General features: G+C 45.2%; 2 protein-coding genes across 3 annotated transcripts in view; both read right to left on the bottom strand.

Annotated features, from left to right (window-relative positions):
* LOC138801516 (E3 ubiquitin/ISG15 ligase TRIM25-like) overlaps nucleotides 1–2,453 on the bottom strand; it is a 2,569-nt gene extending 116 nt beyond the window's left edge. The window contains exon 1 of the mRNA XM_069984426.1: nucleotides 1–2,453. This exon is cut by the window's left edge and continues 116 nt beyond it. Within this exon, the coding sequence (XP_069840527.1) occupies nucleotides 709–2,430 (1,722 nt within the window). The 5' untranslated portion in view covers nucleotides 2,431–2,453 and the 3' untranslated portion in view covers nucleotides 1–708.
* Nucleotides 2,454–4,809: 2,356 nt separating this feature from the next.
* Nucleotides 4,810–9,074, bottom strand: LOC138801521 (E3 ubiquitin/ISG15 ligase TRIM25-like). 2 transcript variants are annotated; one of them, XM_069984434.1, is made up of 2 exons: nucleotides 7,052–9,074; nucleotides 4,810–5,017 (listed from the first exon to the last, which is right to left on the bottom strand). In XM_069984434.1, exons 1-2 carry the CDS (start codon nucleotides 8,463–8,465, stop codon nucleotides 4,845–4,847), a joined length of 1,587 nt encoding a protein of 528 aa, XP_069840535.1. In that variant the 5' UTR covers nucleotides 8,466–9,074; the 3' UTR covers nucleotides 4,810–4,844. The 2 variants fall into 2 exon arrangements, with proteins under 2 accessions (XP_069840535.1, XP_069840534.1); XM_069984433.1 differs by lacking the exon at nucleotides 4,810–5,017 and having other exon boundaries at nucleotides 5,832–9,072.
* Nucleotides 9,075–14,687: the final 5,613 nt, after the last annotated feature.

The following is a 14,687-nucleotide window of genomic DNA, read 5'->3' as shown; positions in this document are numbered from 1 at the left end:
TTATCTCAAAGTGATCTATAGAGAAGAACCACAAGACCCATCGTGACCAGTGTGAACCCCACAGGACCGGGACTGTCTGCTGCCTCCTGATGGGGACATGACAATGAAATGTATCCTGCAGCTTTACTGATCCCTGATCTACCAATATTATGTAAATAATTTTCATTGTCATTGTTTGGTTGTAGAAATGGGTCAAAGGGGTACTAACTCTCATTAAGGAGAGTTCGTCATAAAGACATATGGAGATTTACAGACCATTCTTCTCCATTGAGAATTCTGGGAAGAAGGATATGCATCACACCTCTAGATGAAAAGAGGTGAAGGGACATCTCTTTGCTGAAGAGGTGTGAGAGCTATTTTGCATATCCTTCTTCCCTGGATGTATAAATAGAATCGGACATTACTATTCCCTATTACACGGATCTCATGGAAGCAGAGAAGAGGACATGGATGTTTCTATGGTGAAAGATCTGCTGGAGAACTACAAGAACCAGGGGAGCAGAATGTCACTTAAATACACTTTCTGTCCTCTCTGCACAACTTTACCCCAAAACCTGGATGTGTAAGTGACGCACAGGGTGACCGCCATCCCCATATATAAACGTTCCTGACATTAAGGGGCTTTTTCTTAGTCTTTACACTTCACACTTACAAATGTAACTTTGAAAACATATGGAAAAGTTCAATGGGTAAGAATACTTCAAGACCTCAGCCTATTGTAACTGAGGCTCCTCGCTCAACATAGAGGATAACATGGAGAGGTTCAGAGAAGGAGGCGGTGAGGGTGTGTAAGTGTCTGATGGGGTCACACAGCTCATAGAAGGACAGACGCCCGGCCTCATAGTCTAAGAAGACGCCAAGTGTTGGACATGTTGGCTTTACATTAAGGATTTCTGTGACTGAGTTGTGAAATGTACCACATATTTCATCACACATAAAGAAACACCAAGATTTATCATTAGATATAATACAAGACTGTTCTCCTTCCTTCTCTATACTGGGATAGGACACTCCAATGCCACATCCTCCTATCTGGTCCCACTCCACCTCCCAGTAATGTCTTCCTGAGGAGAAGCCACATCTGCTTAACACCTGGGTGTGATTCAGGAACCTTCCTGGTAATTCTGGTCTCTCCTGTTCTTCTTCTGTTCTTGTTGCCATTTTCAGATCCTCTGATACCTTCACATATACACTAGCAGTGTCCTCATCCAGCAATATGTCTGGAACCTGGAACCCGAGCTGTGATGTTACATTGGTGACAATATCCCTCATAGATCGGTGTAAGGTCAGTGAGATCACAACCTCATCCAGATCATCAGTCATCTCATGAAGGTCACAGACTGGAGCTTCTGTTGCTCCTACCATACTCTTATCGATACAGGCTGCTCCTTGGTCTGATTGCTGTAGCACAGGTTTTGGGTCAGTCCTCTTATCCTGAACTTTGGTACCAACTGTATAAACACCAGAATCAACCTGAGACTTTACCTTTCCACCATCCTCCCCTGTGTCCTCGCCATCTACATGATCACATACTGTAATGTCCGGTTCCTGTAAGACTCTTATTGGGTCAGTGACCTGGCACATCTCCTCCAGGTAACGCATCTTCCTGGACAGTTCGTCCTCCGTTATTTTCAGTTTCTTGATCAGATCAGATATCTGGGACACAATCTCCTCCTCCTGCCTGGAGATCTCGCTCAGCGCTTTATTTTCAGCCATTTCCAGTTGCTCCTTAATGTCCATAAACAACTTAGTGACGTTCTCCCTCTTAACGGAGGCTTTCTCCTGGATATTCCTCTTGCGATCATGTAGATTCTGGACTCTTGTCTGAATTTTAGCTTTTTGAGGGTTCAGTTCATCCAGATTTTTCCTCAGTTTCTTCTTCTTCTCCTCAGAGGCCGCATCTAGAAGTTCCACCTGGTGTCCCCTGTGCTCCCCAACCAGACAGCAAGACACACACAGACAAGCCGCATCCTGAGCACAGTAATATTCCAGAACCTTCTTGTGGATGGGACATTTTTTGTTGCCAAAGGAGCCGGTGGGTTTTGCTAATATATGATCCACCATCTTGTTGTGGGCTGTCAGGTGGTCGTCACATAGAGAGTTCTCACACTGCAGACAGGACTTCACAGCCGGGACAGGAGACTTTGTACAGTAAGTGCAGAAGATTCTGGTCTCCTCCATATCAGGGTAAGTAGATAAGAAACGCTCCACTATATTACCCAGCTTCCTGTTCTTCTCCAGGGCCGGACGCTCGGGATATTCTGCTCTGCAGTCAGGACAGGAGTAACCTCCAGCCCCGTCCTGTGTATCCAGCACCTGAACAATACACGAGCGGCAGAAGTTGTGTCCACATCTCAGGGATACGGGATCTGTATAGAGGCTCAGGCAGATGGAGCAGTCCAGCTCTTCCCTCAGCTCAGCAGACGCCATTGTAGTAAGGAAGAGCAGGAAGCGAAAGCTAAAAAGTTTCTTTACATAAGAGGCGGAGAGATTGTGCAGAAGAATTAACCCCTGCAGGGGATGTACTAATGGGGGAAGGTGATTCTTTTTGGTGAAAATGGTCTGAGTGTATCATTTCTCTTTGCAGGCAATTCAGCCATTGATGGTATTGTAATAACACTCAGCACCCTATGTTTACATAATCTTGGTACATTGCACTTTATGATATATGGATTGAGCCACCTGGAATCCCACTGATTGATTAACTCTTTGTCTCCCCCTTTTTTTGTGCAATGTAACTTATTTGGAGGTATAATTGGTTATGATCCCCTGCACCCGGTTTTTAAATGTCCTTTGTGTATATGTTGTTTTTATGGGATTTTTTTGGATTTATGAATTAATAAAGAATTATTGTTTTGGCTATACAGATTTTGTTACAATTATTTCATTTAAATATTTCAAGGGTTTCTTTTTTGTTGGTTGTGCATGGTATCCTGATAACCCTTTCTGTGCTGCTGTATGTATTAAGGTCTTCATACACTTTAGACCAGACGTGTCAAACGTGTTACAAAACTACAATTCCCATCATGCCTGGACAGCCAAAGCTTTTTAGACACGTCTGGTCTAAAGTGCATTAAGACCTATATGGAGACAGAGAGTCCAGCCCAGCAGCCAGGGGGTGACAGAGAGTCCAGCATAGCAGTCGGAGGGCGAGAGTCCAGCATAGCAGCCGGGGGGCGACAGAGTCCAGCATAGCAGCCAGGGGGCGACAGAGTCCAGCATAGCAGCCGGGGGGCGACAGAGTCCAGCATAGCAGCCGGGGGGCGACAGAGAGTCCAGCCCAGCAGCCAGGGAGTGGCAGAGAGTCCAGCCCAGCAGTCAGGGGACAGCAGAGAGTCCAGTCCAGCAGCCACAGAACATCCTAGAAAATACAAGTCTAAGGGCCCTATTACACGGGACGATTATCGTGCGAAAAATCATTAAATCGTTCGAATTTAAACGATAATTGTTCTGTGTAATTGCAGGCAACAATCGCAAAATCGTTAGTATGTCGTTGATCGTTGATTTAGATCTGAACCTAAAATTATAGTTATTCGTTCGCTGTAATTCCATGTTCGTTCGCTTAAGTTCCATGTTTTTTCACTAATCGTTCAGTGTAATTGCACATTGTCCATTGTTTTTCTGGGATCAGAAGGAATAAACAATCATAGTAACGATCGCAATAACGATCATAGTAACCCTATGGGGGACCCTAAGGGGGATATTTATGAAGGGTCCAGCAGGGGTGTAGGCCAGGGAGGAGGTGCAGATTAGCCCCAATGGGCGGGCAGGGGGGGCTTGGCAGGGAGAAGGTGTGTCCTCCTCCCACGCCTGGAAGCAGGTGTACATTTGCTACACCAGGCGCAGGTTTGGGCGCCTGGCCGGCTGCATTCACCAAGAGGCTAGCGCCTCCTAGTGAACTTAATTTAATTTAAGAAATAAAAATATGATGTAGGTATGAAGGGAATGAATGTGAGTATGAGGGGTATGAATGTGGGTATGAGGGGAATGAATGTGGGTATGAGGGGTATGAATGTGGGTATGAGGGGTATGAATGTGGGTATGAGGGGTATGAATGTGGGTATGAGGGGAATGAATGTGGGTATGAGGGGTATGAATGTGGGTATGAGGGGAATGAATGTGGGTATGAGGGGTATGAATGTGGGTATGAGGGGAATGAATGTGGGTATGAGGGGTATGAATGTGGGTATGAGGGGAATGAATGTGGGTATGAGGGGTATGAATGTGGGTATGACATCTCGTTACTCTAGTGACTCCCAGCTGATGTATAGCCGCAGGGTTTTTGGACAAAAAAATGCAATAAAGTTTTACAAGCAGAAAAACCAAGTCATTTGTATATTATATAGCACATAAAATGATGATTGTGCAGCTGTCAGTATGATGACACTAGCATCTTGTTGTATAAGTGGTCGTATTAAGAAAAATAATAACTAATGAAATGTCATCATTTCACCAAAATATCAACTCATCCCGGCAGCCGGCACTGAGACCTCCGAGTGTGATAGAAAAAATCTGCTTCTAGTGACGTCTTATCAGGATCCCAGAGCCGGAGATAGAATGAACTAGACCAGGGGGGTCAAACTCAGGCCCTTCAGCTGCTGCAAAACTACAACTCCCATCATGCCTGGACAGCCAAAGCTTTAGCCAACTAAGGACACACAGGACCCCCGCTCTAGTGATCACTGGGGTCCCAGCAGCCGCCTCTCATTTATCACTTATCATCTTCTTGTGGATCATCAGAGTGTCTCATAGCGGTGTCAGGAGGAAGGAAATGTGGAGACAAATGAATTGGAGTAAAAGATATCTGTATTTATTTTTTAACATTGGAAAATTCAATTGAAAAATCACAACCGAAACACTACAACTCCCATCATGCTACACAATCTTGGTGATTTAGGACATAACCTACACGGCTCGCTGTTATCAGCCTCTGTACTGCTGAGCTCAGCTCCACTCCACAGCTCCGGCAGCAGATTCTTCCCAGTGCAAACATCGGAAAAGACGCAGGAGACGGAGACTGATGGAAAATAGAGCAAAACCCGTAATAAGTCTTGCACAGATTTTTATGAAGTCACAAAATCTTATTAGCCAAAAAAATAAAATAAAATGGTGCAAACGCAATGATAAGTGTCCCAGATGTGTTTAGACTTTTAAGATTTTCATCAGTAGCTTCTCCCTTATCTCAGCAGACAAAGCTGAATCCCCAATTACACACTATGCACAATAACATGAGACACCACTAACATGTACAAACATACATGATTGACATAGACACTGACTGACTGAAACTGACACACTCAGACACTGACACACAGCAGTTACAGCTCAGTCTGCTCCCTCTTCCTCTCTGTCAGGCTGCTCTCCACACTGTAAGGTTGAGGACCTTTAAGTCATGTGGTCAGGTCCTTATCCCTTTTCTCTCTCTGTGCAGGTCCTGCTCCATCTCCTGTGTCTTCTGATGTTCAGTTCTCACCCTGCACTACCGTGAGCAGGCTGAACATGAGAAACCCGGGCCCCTCTCCCTCTCTGGGCCCCTAGAGAATCTGTGGGGCCTGGCACTTGCCCAGGTAAGCCTTGTACTGACGCCGACCCTGCCATGGGGGTATAATATGTCCTGAGGGGGTATGAATTGGCCTAGGCCACAATATACACCGGGGTATAATCTGGACTGGGGGTCTACTCTGGCCTGTTACACCGGGACTGTCTGCTGCCACCTGATGGGGACACAACAATGTGACGTATCCTGCACAATACTGATCCCTGATCTTCCAGCTCCATGTAAATAATCTTTAATGTAATTTTGGATGTAGAAACAGAATCTGACCGTACAATTTTTTTCATGTGGGTTATGAAACTATTTTATTTTATACATTTTTTTTTTACTAGTATTTACACACCAGAATAAAGGGTCTTTACATACGAAAAGCAATAATTTCATGACAGAGGCGAGGATATCAGAAAGTACGGCTGGAGAATTACAAGAATCAGGGGAGCAGAATGGTATATAAACCCACTTCCTGTCCTCTGCTCAACATTACCCCCATAACCTGCATGTGTAAGTGACGTACAGGATGACCGCCATCCCCAAGACATCCTAACCATGGAACACAACTACTACTGCATTATGAATACTTTTTGACTCTAAACATTTTTATAACATTCAGATCAAGGATAAGCGTATTTCATTTTATGTATAAAGCATTACAGGAGTTAAAGGTGAACTCCGGGCAAAATGTATTTTGGAATGTGTTATAACATAAGCAAAGTTAGACAAATTCCTAATGTACGCTAATTATGGGAGATGCACATATAGTGCTACTTCCCTCACTTTAGTAGATCAGACAGGCTTCAATTTCTGTAAAAAAAAAAAAAAAAAAAGGTGACATCACGATCACGATTTTACATGTAATTTCTACATATACTGCTGGACCCTTCACGTATAGACAGGGTCGTGATGTCACTGTTTATTTTTTTAGAGAAAATGAAGCCTGTCTGATCTACTTAAGAGAGGGAAGTAGCAGTATATGTGCATTTGCCATAACTAGTGTATATAATGAATGTGTCTAACTTTGCTTATGTAATAACATATTAAAAAATAAATCTTGGCCGGAGCTGTCCTTTATTGGCACAAAATTAGTACAATCACCTATTTTCTTACCCGAAGCCCAAAACAACAAGACAAGTCCACCTATTGGTTGTATGAGAGGCTCCTGCCAATACATCTCTATATGCGTGCATAATGTACCTAACCAGAAATAACAGCGTCCTAATACTGTGCAGCGGCCTCAGCTTCTTATTGTAACAGACGCTTCCTTATCAATATAGGAGATAACATGGAGGGGTTCAGAGAAGGAGGCGGTGAAGGTGTGTAAGTGTCTGATGGGGTCACACAGCTCATAGAAGGACAGACGCCCGGCCTCATAGTCTAAGAAGACTCCAAAAGATGGACATGTTGGTGTTACATTAAGAGTTGAAATAACTGAGTTATGTAATGCTATACATATTGAATCACACATAATCATACACCAAGATTTATCATTATATGTAATACCAGACTGCTCTCCTCTCTTCTCTATACTGGGATAGGACACCCCAATGCCACATCTTCCTATCTGGTTCCATTCTACCTCCCAGTAATGTCTTCCTGAGGAGAAGCCACATCTGCTTAGAACCTGGGTGTATATCAGAAACCTTCCTGGTGATTCTGGTCTATTCTGTAGTTGTGCTGTTCTTGTTGCTGTTTTCAGATCTTCAGATACCTTCACATATACATGAGCAGTGTCCTCATCCAGCAATATGTCTGGAACCTGGAACCCGAGCTGTGATGTTACATTGGTGACAATATCCCTCATAGATCGGTGTAAGGTCAGTGAGATCACAACCTCATCCAGATCATCAACCATGTCATATTCTGCAGCTTCTTCTTCTTCATCTTCCACCATATTGTTATCATAGGCCTCTCCTTGTTCTGATTCTTGGTCAGTTACAGGGTCAGCTTCAGAATCATTCTCAGACTTGATCTCTCCACCATCTTCCCCTGTGTCCTCACCACCTCCATGATCACATACTGTAATGTCCGGTTCCTGTAAGAGTCTTATTGGGTCAGTGACCTGGCACATCTCCTCCAGGTGATGCATCTTCCTGGACAGCTCGTCCTCCTCTATTTCCAGCTTCTTGATCAGATCAGATATCTGGGACACAATCTCCTCCTCCTGCCTGGAGATCTCGCTCAGCGCTTTCTTTTCAGCCTTTTCCAGTTGCTTCTTAATGTCCATAAATAACTTACTGACGTTCTTCCTCTTACCGGAGACTTTCTTCTTGATATTCTTTTTATAATCATACAGTTTCTGGACTCTTGTATGTATGGCCGCATTTTCATGGTTTAGTTCATCCAGATATTTCCTCAGTTTCTTCTTCTTCTCCTCAGAAGCTTCATCTAGAAGTTCCACCTGGTGTCCCCTGTGCTTTCCCACCAGACAGCAAGACACACACAGACAAGCCGCATCCTGAGGGCAGTAATACTCCAGAACCTTCTTGTGGATGGGACATTTTTTGTTGTCAAAAGAGTAGGTGGGTTCTGTTAGTATATGATCCATGGTCTTGTTGTGGGCTGTCAGGTGGTCGTCACATAGAGAGATCTCACACTGCAGACAGGACTTCACAGCCGGGACAGGAGACTTTGTACAGTAAGTGCAGAAGATTCTGGTCTCCTCCATATTAGGCTGAGTAGATAAGAAACGCTCCACTATATTACCCAGCTTCCTGTTCTTCTCCAGGGCCGGACGCTCGGGATATTCTGCTCTGCAGTCAGGACAGGAGTAACCTCCAGCCCCGTCCTGTGTATCCAGCACCTGAACAATACACGAGCGGCAGAAGTTGTGTCCACATCTCAGGGATACGGGATCTGTATAGAGGCTCAGGCAGATGGAGCAGTTCAGCTCGTCCCTCAGCTCAGCTGATGCCATTGTAATGAGGAAGAGCGGGAATAGAAAACTAAGAGGGCGGAGCGTTCCAGCAGAGGAATTAACCCCTGCAGCTCAGTGACTGTGTTCACTGCTGATTCACAGGAAGAAGGATAAGGATAAAAAGCAACAAGGCTTTTGTATAGGATTACTATTGTACAAGTTATACTGTCTCCTCCTGTTCACAGCAGAGAATCCACCACCAGTACAAGGAAGGAGGAGGCTGGAATGTAGTTGCCAGAAGAAAGTCTTGAGGACCTTTTATGACATCATGCCCATGTGACCAGTCTCCTGTGTGGGAGGAGCTATCTCCCTCTGCTTTTTATGAGGCAGCAATATAGTGAGTGCAGTGTATACAATCAGCAGGAGGTAAGCCACATTGTGTGTGCAGTAGTGGATTATAATAGGTCCTTTTTGGGCGGTAGCCCGGGGCCCTGAGCTCCTGTGGGGCCCATAGTCACCCAAACACACTTATACTTTCAGTGGAGTATTGTCCCTGGATATAGTTTTGAAATGATTTGCAAATAATTGCTCCTTTTTTACCTCGATTTTGCACAGATCAGGGCAGCAGTACAGTGGGGTAGGGGGGCCCAGGATTGGTAGCGTTAATCCGCCCCTCTGTGTGTGTATGTATGTGTGTACTGTTATGTGATGTTCTGCAGGGTGAGGGGTGTGTGGGTGCACTGTTATGTGATGCTCTGCAGGATCAGGGGTGTTGTGTGTTTGTCAGTGATCATCACTGCCGAGGTGCAGGCAAGGAGGAGGGGAGGTGGTAAGTCAGGGCCGGTGGGGTGTGGCTTACAAAAGGGGTGTGGCCACAATTTAGGCCAGGTGGGGCTGCAAACATCACTGTTTCATTCCGGAGGGGTCTCTGATCATCATTGTGCTGAGGTCTGGTGGGGGGGGGGGGGGGGATGCTGGACTGCTGCACTGGGGCTGTCTCTAAATAGAAACCACACACTTAAAAAACCCACCTACACTGCCATCTCCTGGTAATCAGAAGAATTACTGGCAATAAAGTATTTATTGGATTCACATCATAATCGCTGTAGTAATATTATAGATAGTAATAGTAGCTCATCTGCAGCCTGAGTCAGTATATATAGATGCCAAGTAGTGCTGTTTTAAATATAACATGTTTTGGCACGCTTGGGTGCCTTTGTCAAGAGGTGTTGGGATTAAATGGCGGTACTGGGAGCTTTCTGTCTGACGGCTCATCAGAATGCGCTGCCAGTCAGGAAACTGCACAATTGAACCAATCATTGCTCGCTCTATGAGGGTCAGGGAGAAAGACTATCAATAGTAGGAATGAACACATTCACCAATGGCAAGCCGCAAAGTGACGGGACACCAAATTAGTCACCGAAGATCACATGGGATGGATCGTGGAGTACCTGATACGGCGCCCCGTAAACTCGCGGGCTCTTACCCATGTGGTGGCTGTACTTTTTGTAAGCACATGCCTAAGAAAAAAAATCTTCACAAATCCGGTTGATGGACACGAGATACGTAACTATATCAATTGCCTAACTACGGGGTTTATCTATATCCTTTCATGTATGTGCCCCAAATATAACATAGGTAAAACAATCCAACCCCTGCGGAGAAGGATATGTAAGCACCTCAGTATTATAAACACAGACACCCCCATTACTAAACGTGATAGAACACCATGGTGGTTCCACCACCCACCGACCTGGCATTTTGGGGCGTTCCACAACTGAAACTGGGTCCTCGTAGAGGGAATTTGGATCGTAGGCTTCTGCAAGAGGAAGCAAAGTGGATCCATGGTTTGAAAAGTCTTAGTCCCACTGGTTTAAAATGAGGGTTTTAATCTTGTAGCATTCACATAGTTTATTTTTTCCCTGATGTAAACCTGCCGTGGATTCTCCCCGTTTCTCTGTTACGTCTTTTATTTTCTAATATTTCTATGGTCATGAGATCTTAAAGCGTAACTGTAATTTCAGGCTCATTTTTCTGAAAACAATAAATATCTATAGTACAAGCGACTTTAAGAAACTCTGTAATAGGTTTTATTTACCAAAAGAGTTTCCTTCTGTAGTGAAAAAGCAGTTTTCCTAGCTCCCCCTTCACATCAGAAGAAGCAGGATTTCTGTGTCCATTATGTGGCTGTGGAGAGGGGAGGGGCTGAGAGGAGTGAGTGAGCACGGAGCAGTCCTGCACAGCACAACACCCTGCAATCTTCTCTCAGCAAGTTCCTAGATAAGAACTGAGCCCTGAATCCAGCGTTTTAGGTGCCCAGACAGTCTACAAACAGCTGACCTTCATGTCACCTCTTCCTGCTCCCTCATCTCCCTCGGCCCCTCCCCCCTCCATAGGATATAATAGACACAGCAGGCTTCTCTGTAACGAAGATGTGTTTGCCTGATAATGCACAGATAAGAAGTGAGGAGGGGGGGGGGGGAGGCTTGGAAATTGCTTTTAAAGTACAGAAAGAGGCTTTTTTGACTTATAAAACCTATTATAGAGTTTCTTAAAAATCGCTTATACTACTGATTTCTGCAAAAAAAAAAAAAAATGACAGTTACGCTTTAATACTTGTAATACTGATTCAGTTATAATGTTACATAGAAACATGCGCCTATTGATCAGCTTCTGTATATAATCACTTTATTTACTAGTATTTCTTCTAACTATTCTTGCATAAAGACATTTCTGTGCACTGGGAATCTTCCCTTTTGAATACATACAACGTGATGCCTCGATCCTCATCACTTCATGCGCAGTGCTTCGTCTCCGGACACTATCTTTTGGTGCAGCTCTTGCTGCGCATCTACGTCATTGTGTCTCCCCCGGTGGCTTTGCGCATGTCCGGGGGGAATCCCCGGATCACTGATGGGGGCAGCCTCCAGGACATCTTTACTGGGCACCGTACCGTGTACTCCACAATCTTTCTTATGTGATCTTCTGTGGCTAATCCTGTATCCCGTGAATTTGCCTCTTGCCATTGGTGAATGTGTTCATTCCTACTATTGATAGTCTTTCCTCCTGACGTTCATAGAGGTTATGTGCACACTACGGAATCCCAGCGGAACACCCACCGCAGATTCCCCCTCACCCCCTCTGGCGGACATGTGCATTTCCGCTGGTCCCATAGGCTTCATTCTATGGTTTAGTCCAGCAAAGTCCGAAAGGCAATCACCTGGCACAACCTCTAAGAGCAATCTAGCCCAATGAAGTGTGGCTTACACACAAAACAATTGTCGCTAGCTACTTGGTGCACGCGTCAGTCCTCCCTTACCCTCCATGTTTCAAGTGTGACGTTCTAATAAAGAAGAAATTTCTGCAAGTGGGTGAGTTGCCACGGTTTTCCTTTTTCTTACCTTTTGTGCAGCACTTTATTCTATTGTTTGCCAGATTCTGCCGTCCACCTGAAGAATTAACCCACTCTTTCTTCAGGCGGATGGCAGAATCTGGCAAACAATAGAATAAAGCCTATGGGACCAGCGGAGATGTGCGCGTCCACCAGTGTCCATGAGCAGGGGCGAGCTGTGGAATCCGTGGCAATTGATAGGCCGGGATTCCATAGTGTGCACATACCCTGAGCTAGCAATGATTGGTTCAATAGTGCAGTTTCCTCTGGCTGGCAGCGCATTCTTATGCCCTCCGCTTCTTGACAAAGGCACCCAAGCATGCCAAAAGATGTATATTTTAATCAGCACTATCAGGCATCTATATATACTGACTCAGGCTACAGCTGAGACACTATTACTATCTATAATATTACTACAACAGCGATTATCACCAGTAGATGGCAGTGTAGGTGTGTTTTTTTTTTAATGTGTGGTTTCTATTTAGTTTGTATTTTAACTTTTGTCACTTTTTTGATTTAATTAATAAAATTACTCTTAGTACTCCCGAGGTTATTGGGAAATTTAGGGTATTTTGGGCTGTCAGCAGGCAGCTCTTGGTTTATGTGTTCTGGACAGAAAAAGCCACAGTCTGGTCCCTGGGGGGCGTTAACTTAATGCTCTGTGGGCTAGACTGTGGTCTTTAGGGGGGTTGGGAGGGGGTCCAGGGGGTGACAGTCTGGTCCCCAGAGGGTTGGGGGCGGTATTTTTTGAATAAAAATTTTTTTCTTCAATTGTGGCTTGTGTTATTTTATAAATTTACAGGCTTAGTAGTGGAAGCTGTCTGATATACGGCACCAATTACTAAGTTGGGGCTTAGTGTTCCTGTCACAACCGATCAGTTAAGCTAGTTGGGAGAGATGCGTACTACCAGGTACTTCTCCCCCTCTAACAGCCACATAAACTTACGTTTTGAGGCCATCATGTGGCACAAAGCCAGAGGAGGATACGCCAAGCATGGCATTCCCCCAGTTTGTTCTCCTGATCAGTTGGGTTTGAACACTCAGATCCCAAGCAGTCAAAACTTTTGACAGGACAGTACCCATTTATACAGCCTTAAAAATCACGACGGTAAAATTGTGTGAATACGATTTGAATAGAAAAAAATACAGCAGTTTTTTTTGTGCTTTCATGGAACTCTAAATTGGCCATATTACAGTTCAAACATCAGACCAAAATACTGTGCAGGAACATGGTATAAGGCTTCACGCAAAATGTAGTCCTTACACACAACTTGTTTTCCAGGACAGGCGATGTGTAACTATAGGGGGGCGCAGCAGTTGCAGATGTGACTGGACCCCTAAGCTAGCCGGACCTACATACCTCCCTATCTAATGGCTGACAGAGACTGGCATGTGTATATTAATTTCTCTTCTTATCAACTCATGTCAGCATGGGACGGGGCTCTAAGAGGCCAAAATGGAGGAAACATGGAAGGGGGAGCGAGGATACAAATGTGCAGTCTAATAAGCTGCAGATGTCTATATAACTAACTGGCTGTAGGACCTTTGAGGATATCCAGAGCTTGTGATCAGTCACATGTGTGGGAGGAGTCATTCTCTAGGCCGTGCTGTTGGAGTGTTTTAGACTTTTCTCTCTGTTCATTATAATTATACACCAAGAGGCTGCTATTACTATGTAGGGATATTGATAGGGGCATTGGGGACACTATTGATAAGTTGTCATGGATGTCTGGAACCATGCAGTGTTTCTCAATTCCAGTCCTCAAGATCCACCAACAGGTCATGTTTTGCGCATATCCCATAGAACGAGTGTGGCAGTTACGGGTGCACTGACTATAATTATATCACCTGTGAAATCCTCAAAACATAACCTGTCGGTGGGTCTTGAGGACTGGAGTTGAGAAATGATAGAGAACAGAAAAGTGAATTAATTTATTTAGAGAAGATGCCCCCTTGTTATCACTGGATGTAACTGCACTGTACACACTTATTATGTAAAAGCTGGTATGTCACCATTATAAGGTGACTGCACTACTAAGAGGTTAGTACCATACATAGAGCTCAACCATTAAACCTAACTTTTTTAAAAATATGTTCATAGCATTATCTTGGGATTGGGAGTTGGGGGAGTTGTATATGCAGGGCCGTTTCTAGGGCCGGGCGGGCCGGGCCACCGCACGGGGCGCCAAGAGCCAGGGGGCGCCCGGCGGTGCCCGACGGCACCCGGCCCCCGCACACTCACATCATTGTTGCCCCCCCGCCAGCATTCACTGTGAGTGCTGTGAGCAGGAGCCCGGTTTCCCTGCAGCCCCCGCCCGCGGAAACTGAAGTGCCGCGCCGCCGCAGCTGATGTAAATACAGAGACTTCTGATGCAGGCTTCCTGCATCGGAAGTTCACTGTCTCAGCCTCGCAGCGCCCTCACTCCTCTCCTACTTGGCTCAGATGTGACGTCATGTCCAGAGCCATGGAGAGAGTGCGGACGCCGCGGGGCTGGACCAGGGGAATTCTGATGACAGGTAGCCTGCACCGGAAGTCTCTGTACTTGGAAATAGCGGCTCCAGGAGGAGAGACTGCGGGGGAGCGTTGTGATAGGTGAGTATCCTATGGGGGGATACAATGTGGGGGCTACAAAGAGGGACTATACTACGTGGGACTATACAATGTTGGAGCTACAAAGGGGGGTTATACTATGTGGAGGACAATGCTGGGGACATTATAAATATGTAGGTGACAATGCAGGGGACATTATAAATATATGGGGGCAATGCAGGGGACATTATAAATATGTGGGGGACAATGCAGGGGACATTATAAATATATGGGGGCAATGCAGGGGACATTATAAATATGTGGGGGACAATGCAGGGGACATTATAAATATGTGGGGGAC

This window comes from Dendropsophus ebraccatus, chromosome 9 (genome assembly GCF_027789765.1).
Source record: "Dendropsophus ebraccatus isolate aDenEbr1 chromosome 9, aDenEbr1.pat, whole genome shotgun sequence".
Classification (NCBI taxonomy): Eukaryota; Metazoa; Chordata; class Amphibia; order Anura; family Hylidae; genus Dendropsophus; species Dendropsophus ebraccatus.
The sequence above is the reverse complement of the archived record's forward strand: the minus strand, read 5'-3'. Positions and strand labels throughout refer to the sequence as shown.